Source organism: Choloepus didactylus, chromosome 16 (assembly GCF_015220235.1).
Source record: "Choloepus didactylus isolate mChoDid1 chromosome 16, mChoDid1.pri, whole genome shotgun sequence".
Taxonomy (NCBI): Eukaryota; Metazoa; Chordata; class Mammalia; order Pilosa; family Megalonychidae; genus Choloepus; species Choloepus didactylus.
Window position 1 is genome coordinate 44,184,046 of NC_051322.1, and position 13,067 is coordinate 44,197,112.

General features: G+C 40.3%; 1 protein-coding gene across 5 annotated transcripts in view; it reads right to left on the reverse strand.

Annotated features, from left to right (window-relative positions):
- Window positions 1-219: 219 nt before the first annotated feature.
- Window positions 220-13,067, reverse strand: part of MOCOS (molybdenum cofactor sulfurase) — a 73,936-nt gene continuing 61,088 nt past the window's right edge. For 3 of the 5 annotated variants that reach the window (XM_037805886.1, XM_037805884.1, XM_037805887.1), the window contains one exon: window positions 5,071-6,764. In XM_037805886.1, coding sequence (XP_037661814.1) covers window positions 6,612-6,764 — 153 coding nt within the window. In that variant the 3' untranslated portion in view covers window positions 5,071-6,611. Of the gene's footprint in view, window positions 1,974-5,070; window positions 6,765-13,067 lie in introns of those variants that run through there. The other 2 variants (XM_037805885.1, XR_005212186.1) reach the window with 2 other exon arrangements.

A 13,067-nucleotide genomic window follows, 5' to 3' on the forward strand; every position in this document is an offset into this window, starting at 1 on the left:
ACGAGAATGTAAATTGGTACAGCCACTTGGAAAACAGTTTGGTGGTTCCTCAGAAAGTTAATTATAAAGTTACCATATGACTCAGCAATCCCACTTTTAGGTATATACCCAAAAGAACTGAAAGCAGGGACTCAAACAGATATTTGCACACCTATATTCAAGTAGCATTATTCACAATTGCCAAAAAGTGGAAGCAAACCACGTGTCTATCAATGGATGAATGGATAAACAAAATGTGGTATAAACAATACAATGGAATACTATTCAGCTATAAAAAGGAATGAAGTTTTGATACATGCAACAACATGGATGGACCCTGAAGACATTATATTGAGGGAAATACACCAGATGCAAAAGGATAAACAGTGTATGACCTCACTTATATGGAAAAATTAGAATATGCAAATTTATAGGCTCATTAATTAGAATACATATTACCAGGGGCAGGGATTGGGATGGAGAATGGGGAGTTATACTTAATTGGTACAGTTTCTGTTTGGGGTGATGGAAAATTTTGGTAATGGATGGTTTTGCTGGTAGCCAATAATGTGAATATAGTTAACAACACTGAATTGTATATTTGAAAGTGGTTACAATGGGAAATGTTATATTGTATATATGTTACCAGAATAAAAGATTGTACAACACAAAGAGTCAACCTTAATGTAAACTATGGTCTACAGTTAGTCATATAATTACGATAATATTGGTTCAGCAATTGTAACAAAGTTAACACACTAATGCAAAATGTTAATATAGAGATCACTGGGTGAGGTGGGCAGGGTACAAGGTACTGTCTATTTTCTGCATGACTTTTGGTAAACCTACAACTGCTCTAATAAAAATAAATAATAAAAAATGAAAAAAAAAGTGTTGGTTTAGTTTTTTATTCCCTTATCCAGAAATATTTGAAAGAAAAGATAGACATGAAAGATTTATTTTTACCTCAAACACAGCTGTGAAAAGATCTAAATTAAAACATAAAGCTAAACTAAAACTAGAGATACATAGTCCATCTTTAAAATGTTGCAACAAATCACCCCAAACTTACTGGCTTAAAACAACCACCATTTTGTTATATCCTATGCTTTTGAGTGTCAAGAATTCGGCAGGGCTCAGCTGGGCAATTCTGTGCCGTGCTGTGGTGACTACAGTGGCTTGGTGGTTTTCAGCTGGCAGATGGCCTGATCTGGAGGGTCTGAGATGGCTTCACTCGCATGTCTAGAGCCTTGGCAGGATGGCGGGAAGGCTGAACTCAACTGCACTGTCAACCAGGGTCCACATGTGTCAGGTGGTCAGATATAGCAAATGAAAATACAGGATACTCAGATAAAGTTGGCTTTCAGACAAAAAGCAAATACTTTTTTAGTGTATGTCCCATGCAATATCAGCAACATTTCAGGCCAACTTAAAGGAAACACTGAGCCTGCTTCTCTAAAATATCTATCAATTCAGACACACTGTTTAAAAGGCTTACAATTATAACAGGGATGAATTAATTTGTCCAAACATTGCATGGGATATATGTAATATTTTAAAAATTATTCATTGTTTGTCTGGGGATCCTGTATTTTACCTGACAGTGCTGTACATATGATGTAGCTGTAGCACTCCCAGAGAGAATGTTCCAAGATGCCCAGGCAAAAGCTACAGGGCTTCCCAGGACCAAGACACATAAGTCCCTGAATGTCACTTCTACTACATTTTATACTTCAAGCAAGTCCCTAAGACCAGCCCAGATTCAAGGAAAGGGAATTAGACTCCAACTCTCATTGGGAGGAGTAGCAAATAATTTGACACCATCCTCAAACTACCACAGGCAAAAATTCACATTTAATAAAAGTACATATGTTTCTATTTACAGTAATAATAAGCAATATGATTTCAGAATTTAGAAATTACCTCAAAACCTAGGACTTCAGCTTGGCAGTTTGGGTTCCAAAATTAATTCATCTCTGTTATAAATGTAGGCCCTTTAAAAGAATACATATGTATTTATAGATAGCTTAGAGAATCAGCCCGTGTGTGTGTGTGTGTGTGTGTGTGCGCGCGCGCGTGCTTAAGTTGTCCTGAAATGACTCCAGTCTCAGTCTCATTGGCAGGAAGTAGCCAGTGTCATGGTCTAGGGCTAATGTGGTGAATATTTTAGAACAAGTGTGTCTAAAGCTAGGAAAGAAACCAACCTCCTATACTGGAAGAATAAAAGAGAAATATGAAGACCTTCCTGGAGATTAGCAGCTAACCTAGAAAATGCCCAATGGCAACCTTTCTTATCTTTTTAATGCTACACTGATTTTGGCAGCAGAAGACATGCTCACTCTTAAAATTTTCTTAGAACTTGGACCAATGGATGGAAAGCTTTGTCTAAGTTTAGGTGTTTTAGTTCCCTAGCTGCTAAAACAAATACCATACAATGGGTTGGCTTAACAACAGGAATTTATTGGCTCATGGTTTGAGGCTAGGAGAAGTCCAAAACTGAGGTATCAGCAAGGCAATGCTTTCTCCCCAAAGACTGTGGCATTCTGGGGCTGAGTGGTAGGCGATCCTTGGTCCTTGGCTTTCCTATCACATGGTAATGCACACAGCAACGCCATCTCCTTTCTCTTCCACCTTCTGCTGACTTCTAGCTTCTGGCTGCTCCCTGTGGCTGCTCTTCATGTCCAAATTCCTTAGCTTATAAGGACGTCAGCCATATTGGAATATGACCCACCGTCATTCCATTTGGGCACAGTTAACTTATAACATCTTCTAAGGCCCTATTTACAAATAGGTTCACACCCACAGGACCAGGGGTTGGGACCTGAACATGCCTTTTGTGGGGGCATGAGCCAATCCCCAACATTAGGTAACATATGTTACCCTAAGATCAGGGTCCACTTCCTGGGCTTGCAACTTGTGCAGGCACCCAGGGCCCTACCCTTAGCAGGACCCCAGGCTTAGTTTAATGCTTTGCTGGTGCCATGTAAATATTCTTAATTTTTTTAACATGGGGTTCTGCATTTTCATTTTGCACTGGGCCCCACAAATTATATAACTGGCTCTGCCTATAATGCCACACATGCCGTGGCTCCTACCCTGGCTCTCCCATCCTTAAAGACTACATGAGCCGTATTACCAACCAAATTCTTTGGAAACTGCTCAGTCCTTTACTCTGAGAATCTGTCATTAACCTTCTAGAGTTCCCCAAAACCCCTCAACAAGGGACTGAGAAAGCCAATGGGACACCCACTTTGCTCCTTATATGCTGTCCTCTCATGGCTCCAAACTCCCCTTGTCCCAATGCCTCCAGGCTGCTCTCCATGGGACATATACTGCCCCTCTGCTATCGGTCACACACAACTGGGGACAAGGTAGACTGGCTGAACTGACGGTGAGTGCCAAGTCCCCTGCCATCCCCAATGACCAACAGCAGCTGGTGCTTCCCCACCTGGAGCTGCCCACCAGCCCAGGCCCATGGCGAACAGGATGCTGCCAGGCCCAGGTGGGCCAACAGAGCCCCCCGACCTAGCCCAGCTCCGGGACATGTGTGCAGCAGGCCGAAGGCTGGAGAGCCTCTAGGAGGGCCAGTCCACTCAGGGGCACCACTGCACCAGGGGCTGGTGGGGTTCCTCCAGGGTCTGGAAATGTGGGGTATCCAGCAGGAGCATGGGAAGACAGCTGGAGAGAGGCTCTCTCCACAGTCCCTATTCCCTCTTAATTTCCTTGTGTTTAATTTATTGTATTTTCCTAACCTCTTGACATAGATATTTAACTAATTAATTTGTAGTCTCCTTTCTTTTCTAAAATATGCATTTAAGACTATAAACTTTCCTTTAAGTTCTGTTTTGGTTGCATCCCACAAGTTTTGATACGCAGTATTTTTGTTATCATTCAGCTAATAATGTTTTCTAATATTTCACTGCGATTTCTTCCTTGATCCGTGGGTAATTTAAAAGCATGTTTTTGTTAATTCCCAAACATATGGGGTTTCTTTAGTTACATTTTTGATTGATTTCTAGCTTAATGTCATTATGGTCAGAAAATATACTCTGTGTGATTTCAGTCTTTGAAATTTGTTGAGGCTTGCTTTATTGCCCTGTCGTTTAAAAAAAAAAAAAAGTTTTACGGTTGGGGAAAAGATTTATGATCTATTAATAAAGATCCATTTTTATACATAGTCTATGGGCTTGAAAAAAATATATATTGTGCTCTTACTGAGTTCAGGATTCTATATATACCTATTAAGTTACATTTGCTAATCACATTGTTCAAATATTCTACAGTCTTACTAATTTTTTTGCCTGCTTGTTCTATCAATAATTGAGAGAGATACATTCAGAATTCCCTTTATGATTGTAGATCTGTTTGCATCTTGGTTCTGCCCAATTATGCTCTATGTATTTTGAGAGTTTGTTATTAGGTTCAAATAAATATTAAATTCTTTCTTACAACTTCTAAAAATCTTGATTGAATCTGTTATACGTTCCCTTTTTCATTCCTAATATAGTTTACTTATACCTTCCCTTTTTTTCTTGCCAGAGATTTGTAATATTTTTGTTTTGGTTTTTAGCTTGTTTGCCCTTTTGTTTTCTATTTCAAAATTTGTATTCTTTATTAGTTCTTCTTCCATTTTCTTATGATTTATTTTGTTTTCAGTTGTTTAACTTTTTAAAATGAGTCCTTATATTTTAGCTTTCCTCTTCTCTAACATAATCATTTTCATATATAAAATTTGTTTTTGGTATCATTTTAGCTGAATTTCAAAAATTTTTATATGCAATATTTTAATTATCATTCTATTCTAAATGTTTTATAATTTCTATTGTGATTTCTTCTTTGGTCCAAGAGTTATTTAGAAGAGTATTTTAAAATTTTCCAAGTATATATATTTCTTGGTTGTCATTTTGTTTTTATTTTGACCTGGTTTTATTATAGTCAGAGAATGTGGTCTGTATGATACCTAACATTTGAAATTTGTTGTAACTTATTCTATAGTCTAGTTAGTACATGCACAGGTTTTCATAAATATTCCAAGTGAGTTTATGAAAAAAATGGTGTATTTCCTAGTTATTTGGTTAGGGGTTCTATGTATGTTCCTTTTTTTTTTTTTTTTTTTGCAGTTTTAATGTGTATAGTTTAATGAGTTCAACAAATGTATATGCATGTACAACCACCAACACAATAAAATATAGAACATTTTTATCACCCCAAAAAGTTCCCTTGTACCCCTTTTACAGTTTCCACCCCAGCTCTAGCACCAGGCAACAAATGATTTGCTTTCTGATGCTATAGGTTAGTTCTTCCTGTTCTAGAATTTCATATACATTGATTCATGCAGTGTGTTATTGTGGTGGCCATGAAAATGCACCACTGATATCTGCTTTCAGGGAGCATGATTCACTGACAGCTCCAGCTATTGCCCCTCTCAATCCACTACCACAGCCAGGGCCTGAGCACAGCAGGGTTATGAAGGCAGGCACATTCCCACAAAACACAAGATTCCTCCAACAGATCCCTTTGGCTTGAAGACTCTTCTTCAGCCTGACCAAACTTTTCTTGGAACCATGCTGCAGATCAGGAGTATTACTTTCCAATCCTCCTTCCTGCTCTCTCCTTCCTCTATGTATGCTCTTTAAATTAAGCTTCTTTTCATCATTTGTGTTCTTCAAATCTGACATGGCCTTTCTAAATTTTGTCCACTTTATTTACTGTTGACTACTGAGAGAACTCAATACAAAGAGGAACTTCTCACTACTCAATGGAAAGGCTAACTTCATTGAAGAGTGAGCTTTCAGTCATGGGATATGTTCAACTGGAGGCCGCAGGAACACTCATCAGAGGTGGTACAAATGGGCCTCCTGTGCCTACAGGGTCCTCTTGTTCGGGATTTTGAGGTTCTCAGGTGGCTGGACCAACACTGTCCCATCGGGCTGTGGAAGGGAGAACAACTGCTCCCACAAGCACCCCATCACTGAGTGTAACTGCAGGCTTGTGAGCAGCCTCAGTGTCAACTAAAAGGGGGGAGGGATGGTGGCCAGGGATGGGAGTTGCTGGCTTGTGCCTTTGCTCAAAACAGAATCTCCCCTGAAGGAATATGGCCATGGGTCACCCTCTAGACCCATTCCATAAACCCACCTCCATCATTCATAGAGGAAAAGAGGGCACATTCTCATATGCTCAAGATCAGTGGGCATGGAACACCTTCCTCAGTAGAAAGGGGTTGAAAAGAGCCTAGAGATTCTTTTTAAATAATAACAATATGGGAACATTGAAAATAGACACCTGGATAGGTTAAATATCCCCAATAAGCTTCCTTAAAAATGTCATCTGACTGAAACCAGGCATACTTCAAATACAAACAGGGGCTCTTTGGGTCTGGGGGCAGCATTCATGCCTACCCTGCCTGGTGGAAGGCACAGAGACTCTGACCTGCTCTCCTGACCTCAGCCTGTGCAAACAAATGGTGAAACAGAAAGAGGTAGAAAGAAGCAAGTGAGAGCCACTCTCTTCCTCCAAAAGGAAAAGAAATGTCCTGATTCAAAAGAGTAAGATTTTCTAAACCAAGTTGCAAATCTTAATAATAGTAGGGATAGTTGTAAAACAGAAATTCTAATACGTGCTCAAAAAAATGTTTATGAGATGGTATCCTGAAGTTTCTCGGAAGCACGTAAATCATGGCATTCTACGTTCTCTTTCAACACAGGGAGCACTTGAGATCCCACGGACAGGAAACGTGGAGAAGATAAATCCAAAGCTGTATGCATCAGGTACACACCGAAGTTCACCTGTGAACAGAACAACAATTTTAAAAACTAGATTATCTTAGGAGTTAGAATAATTTTGTAAGTAATAATGTTCAATAACATAAAGTCAACTCTTCAAAGATATATACTAGGACTTGCTACATATCTCTCTTATATAGTAGAAAGCAGCAAGAAAGAAGCAGAGAGTCCTAATTTCAGATTTTCAGGTATCCTTTCCTGACAGTCACCCTGCACCTCTTTACTGCTAGACACATTTTTTAACTTCCCTCTCACATCCCTGAGCTTCTCACATGAGGGCCTTCTTCCTACTTCCGGGCTCTGACTACTGCAGGCCAACTTCCACTCTGTTCCCTAACATAAAAAACATTTTGTGAAGGTAAGGGAAAAATTCTGTGTAGTGCTTTGGAATTATATATACCTCAGAAAAATCATGTTTTTAAAGCTAATCCATTTCTGTGGGTGTGAGCCCATTGTAAGTAAGCTCTTTTGATGAGGCTGTTTCACTTAAGGTGTGACTCACCTCATTCATAATGGGTCTTAATCTTCTTCCTGGAGTTCTCTATAAATGGAATGAATATAGAATACAGAGGGAGAAAGAAAAAGCCACAGAAGCAAGAAGTCGAAAGCAGCAAAACCTGGAAGGGAGAGAACAGGAGATGCCACCACATGTCTTGCACATGTGCCTTGGCAGAGGAGCCAAGAATCACTGGCAGCTGGTCTTCAGGAAGAAAGCATCGCCTTGATGATACCCTGATTTGGACATTCTCACAGCCTCGAACTGTAAGCTAATGAATTCCCACTGTATAAAACCAACTCAGAAGCAGGGCAAGACAGTGGCATAGGGATGTGTGGAATTTAGTTAGTCCCTTAGAGCAACTAGTAAATATCCAGGAATAACTAGAAAATAGTCTGGAACAATTGATGGGGGGACACCCGTGACCGACCACATCACACACCAGTCTGGAATGGGTGGAATGGCTGAGATCATAGCATACAACTGTAAGTAAAACTCCCCAAAATGCGGAGTTGGCACCCCTCCCCCACTGGCATGACAGGCTGAGTTGGAAAACTTCACTGTGGGAAAAAGAAGCAGTCCCTGCTGGGAGCAAGGGAAGGTAGCTCAACCAAGCTCCAACTGAGGTTTTAATTAACAAATACGGCTACTGAATACATGTTATGAGCACGGATAAACCCAGAGCAAGCAGGAATGGAACCTGGGCTTTCTCCTGGAAGACAGGAGGTGGGGCTGATGGAAAAAAGTACATAAATAAAAACAGAGGCTTTTGGAGTCCACTGAGCTCAGACTACTGGAAAAGGGCTGTGTTCCAAGAAAAGGGGCACACAGAACCAGGTACCAACTCCAGTTCTTACCTGGTGAATTAGAGGATGGGGAACTGCCTCTGAAAAGGGGACTTCTTTTTTTTTTCTTTCATTCTAAGTAGCTCATTAGAGAAAGCCTCAGTATTTTCAATTGTCAGCACTGACCCAGGCAAGTGAGGAGTTAAGATAGTCAGAGAGTCAAAGGAAAAACTCAAGTATAGAAGATAATTCCCTAAAGGGCTTTTCTTTCCTAAGAAGACAGGTGGGGGTGGGGGTGCAGCTCAAGTGGCAACCCTCCCTCAGAGAACTCGGACCTCAGGGCCTAGGTGGGGGGTGGGGGTGGGACAAAAACAAAAACAGAAACAACTTAAGCTTGGCTTCTGACACCCTCAGTACCTGGCCAGGACAGGGTCCACTGAGAAGTAAATGCACCACACCTCTTTACACCAGTGGGGAGCCACGGACTGAGAAATGCCACCTGCTGTGCAGGATAGGAAAAGCACAGAGTCTAGAGGCCTCACAGGAAAGTGTGACAATCTTCTGAGTCTCACCCTCAGGGAAACCTGATACTGAATACAGCTTCTCCTGAGACCTGGGCTCACTTGGTCTGGGAAAATCTGATTGGAGTAATCAAGGAAACCAGATGCCTAGACCACAGAAAATTATGAGTCACACTAGGAAAAACAAAGATATGGTCCAGTCAAGGGAACAAACTTACATTTCAAATGAGATATAGGATTTGAAACAACTAATTAAAAATCTTCAAACAAATATGCTAAATCAATTCAAAAATCAAATTGATGAGTTGAGGGAAGATATGGCAAAAAGATGAAGGATATAAAGAAGATATTGGGCAAACATAAGGAAGAAGAAAGTTTGAAAAAACAATTGGCAGAACTTATGGGAATGAAAGGCACAATAGAAGAGATGAAAAACACAATGGAGACATACAACAGCAGATTTGAAGAGGAAGAAGAATGGATTCATGAACTAGAGGACAGGACATCTGAAATCCTACACACAAAAGAAGAGACAGGGAAAAGAATGGAAAAATATGAGCAGAGTCTCAGGGCACTGAATGCAACATGAAGCACACAAATACATGTCATTGGTGTTTCAGAAGGAGAAGAGAAGGGAAAAGGGGTAGAAGTAATAATAGGAGAAATAATCACTGAAAATTTCCCTTCTCTTATGAAAGATATAAAATTAGGGATCCAAGAAGCGCAGCGTACCTCAAACAGAACAGATCCGAGTAGACCGACTCCACGACACTTAATAATCAGATTATCAAATGTCAAAAACAGAGAGAGAAATCTGAAAGCATCAAGAGAAAAGCAATCCATCACATACAAAGGAAGCTCAATAAGACATAGTCTTATTTCTCAGTAGAAACCATGGAGGCGAGAAGGTAGTAGTATGATACATTTAAGATACTGAAGGAGAAAAACTGCCAGCCAAGAATTCTATATCTGGCAAAACTGTCCTCTAAATGAAGTAGAGTTAAAAATATTTTCAGACAAACAGACACTGAGAGAGTTTGTGAACAAGATACCTGCTCTACAAGAAATACTAAAGGGAGCACTACAGGCAGATAGGAAAAGACAGGGAGAGAGGTTTGAAGAAGAGTGTAGAAATTAAGACTATCAGTAAGGGTACTGCATGATCTCACTCATATGGACTAACACTGATGAGTGAAATTTGAGAGTTGAGAACACAGGTTATCAAGAGATAAAAACAGGTTAGAGATCAAGCATTTGACACTGAAGGAGTACAGAAGGTTGAACAGGATTGATTGTACAGATCCAGAAATAGAATGGATAGCATAATAGTGTGTGATGGTAACACAATATTGTAAGTACTCTGAACAAAGATGAGTGTGACTATGGTTGAAAGAGGAAAGCTAAGGGACTGTATGACACCAGAAGGAAAGATAGAAGATAAAGACTGGGATTGTATAACTTAGCAAAACCTAGAGTGGTCAATGATGGTGATTAAATGTACAAATATAAGAATGTTTTTAAATGAGGGAAAACAAATGAATGTCAGCATTGCAAGGGGTTGAAAATTGGATGGTATACAGAAAAAAATACAATCAATGAAAACATTAAAAAACAACAACAACAACCCATTTCATGGCATCTGCTTTGACCAGCCTGGGGAACTAAAACACTCTGCATTGTCCTTGGGAATGTGTGATGCAAGTTAGGGTCTCCAAATTCTCCAGAATAAAAATGGAAGGTCCAAAATAAAGAATTCAGTAAGTCTACTCAAGATTTGTTATAAATGTACGCTAGCCAGCAAAGGAACATTCAGAATATGTGCTCCCAGATCTATTACTTCCTGTGACAACATCTGTTGGATGCCCCATGTTCCAGGCCCTGGGCAGGTGCTGGGACTTAATGGTGAGAAACACAGTCTCTGCCCTCAGGAGCTCAGCCTGTGGTCAGAAATAACACATCCCACTCTCTTTTCCCAAGAGGGTTAGAGGAAATACATGCAGTAGGGGTGTAAATTCTTTAACATTGGCTACAAAAAGTAGGACAAATTCATTTCACATCTAAGGGCAGATGAAATGGGGCTATTAAATGGAGAATCAGTGGGAATAATCGCCCCTTCTCTAAATAGGTTTTGTATAATGGATTTCAATCCTTTATGGTCCTGTTTTAATTTACATTGGGCTGTATTAGCTATTTCAACTGGGGAATGGGAGAGTGGGAAGGTCCGTAGGGTCCCATTTAGTCAAGCCAACTCATAACTACTGAAGACAATTTAATTTGTTACTCATTAGTCAGAGCATCTATGGCCACTTTGGGAATATTTAGGGCAATGAGCATACAACCAGGGGAATTTAGGCAAGGCAATAGTTCCAATGGTTAAGGTGAGGCATACCTATCTGTCCTCTATTTTCTGTTCAGTAACTCCCCTAAGGGGATAGTGTTTAGCTCGTTTAAATTTAGTATGATCCCTAGACACAGCTATAATTTGAGCTCCAGTATTGATTAAGACCCTGAAAGCTTACTAATCGGTGCATTTCAGCAGGTATTGAAGTTAATTCAGAACCTACGCTGTAAAGGTGTGAAAGCCTATCAGTGCTCTTTATCTTTTTGCTGTATAAATTCTTTTAGCAAATTTTGGGTTTCCAATTGGCTAAACATTTTTTTTTTAAGTAAGGCAAGAGGAAGGGCTTTAGACAGCAGGGCTTTTTGTTTTCTCTGACTACAGGGGGAGACTGAACAAGGTCTGAGGAGCCAAGGCTATCTCCGGGAGGCCTGGCAGGGAGAGCAATGGAGAACAGAGGGTTAAAAAGCAGGCCTGCCCTAAGTGGGTGTTCTATGACATCAAAGCAAGGAATCCATAACAATTACAAAAACTGAATCCTAGAACTTGAAGCCAAAGGGAAATTTTAGTGTATATCTAGAGCTATTCCTATCACAGATGTCTGTCGCAGAGAAAATAGCATAAGCCACAGGCGGATGTAGATTCAGAAGCAGAAGGGGACCAGCCAGGCAGAGGCACAGCACCTGCCACACAGCAGAGAGAAGAGGGGGCCTTTTATCTGTTAGTCAGGGTCACTATCTTGTGTCCACTCCTTTTGACCTCGTGTTTTGACTTCTGGGACTCTAGCCTAAGAAATAATCCTTGGCACTATAAGTACCATGAAGTTCATTGTCGATTATTTGGCATGACAAAAAAAATTCAACAACAATAGGGGAAATCTTTGGTAAATCATGGTTGTACTCTACATAGAATATCACGGCATTTAAATGATGCATTGAAGACCAGGTATTTTGTATATGGAAATGACAATGATATATCAAACGACAAAGCAAGGTACAAAAATATTTTTAGAGTATGATTACAATTATATAAAAGTATGCATAGTAAAGGAACTGGATGGAAATTTAGCATAACTAAATACTGTCTTACTGATATTTTTATCTTTGGCAATCAACCTAGTGCCTTCCTATAGTAGTAACTCAATAAATGTTGAATGAACGAACAAAGAATGAATGAACTGTGGTAAAACTGGAGCATTTAGATTTTTCTTCTCTATTTTTCAACATTTAACTTATGTGATTTTTTAAAATTTTACAATTAAAAACATCCCATCTAGGCTGTAAGCATAAGGAGGGGAGGGATACGGCTGTTTTGTTTACGGTTGTACATCTAGTGCTTCCTTAAGTACCTGGCATTTAAGTGCCCAATTAAATATTTGTGAAGAGAATCAAAGAATAAATGTAAGCTGTAAGTTTAAAAAAAAATCCCCTTGGGGTGGGATGGGGGGATGATTTGGGTGTTCTTTTTTCACTTTTACTTTTTGTTCTTGTTCTGGTTCTTTCTGATGTAAGGAAAGTGTTCAGAGATAAATTGTGATGATGAATGCATGACTGTGTTATCATACTGTGGACAGTGGATTGTATACCATGGATGATTGTATGGTGTGTGAAGGTATTTCAATAAAACTGAATTTAATTAAAAAAAATCCCTTTAAAAAAATATATCTGCAACCTAGAGCAGTGGTCGGGGCCATAGAACGGCCTCAGCATGCCTGGGTTCAGGCCTGGCCCGGCCCCTTCTGACCACGTGGCTCAGCCATGTCCTCCTCGCCCTGTGTCTGTTTCCTCATCTGTATAACTGAGGCAGCACAAGCACCAACCTCCTAAGGCTGTTGAGAGGATTAAATGAATAGTGAGCCCTCAGAACCAGGCCTGGCACATGGCAAACACTTGATAAACATCACCTAATATTTTAGCTATTCTTCTACACTTGGGTGGAAATATAAGACTAAGTCTGCATTTTCCCCCGGAAGAAACTGGGCTCTCTCCTTACCTTACTTTTGTGTCTTGTGATGTTTGAACAAGAGGGGAGCTGGAACTAGTCCAAGAGGGAACAATAGGGGCCCCGGGAGCTGGGGCAGGAGGCTGCCTGGGGAATCCCCTCCATCTGCACACACCCCTGCCCAGTGTGCCTCCAGGCCGCCCGTCCTCTGGGTTCCAGGTCTCC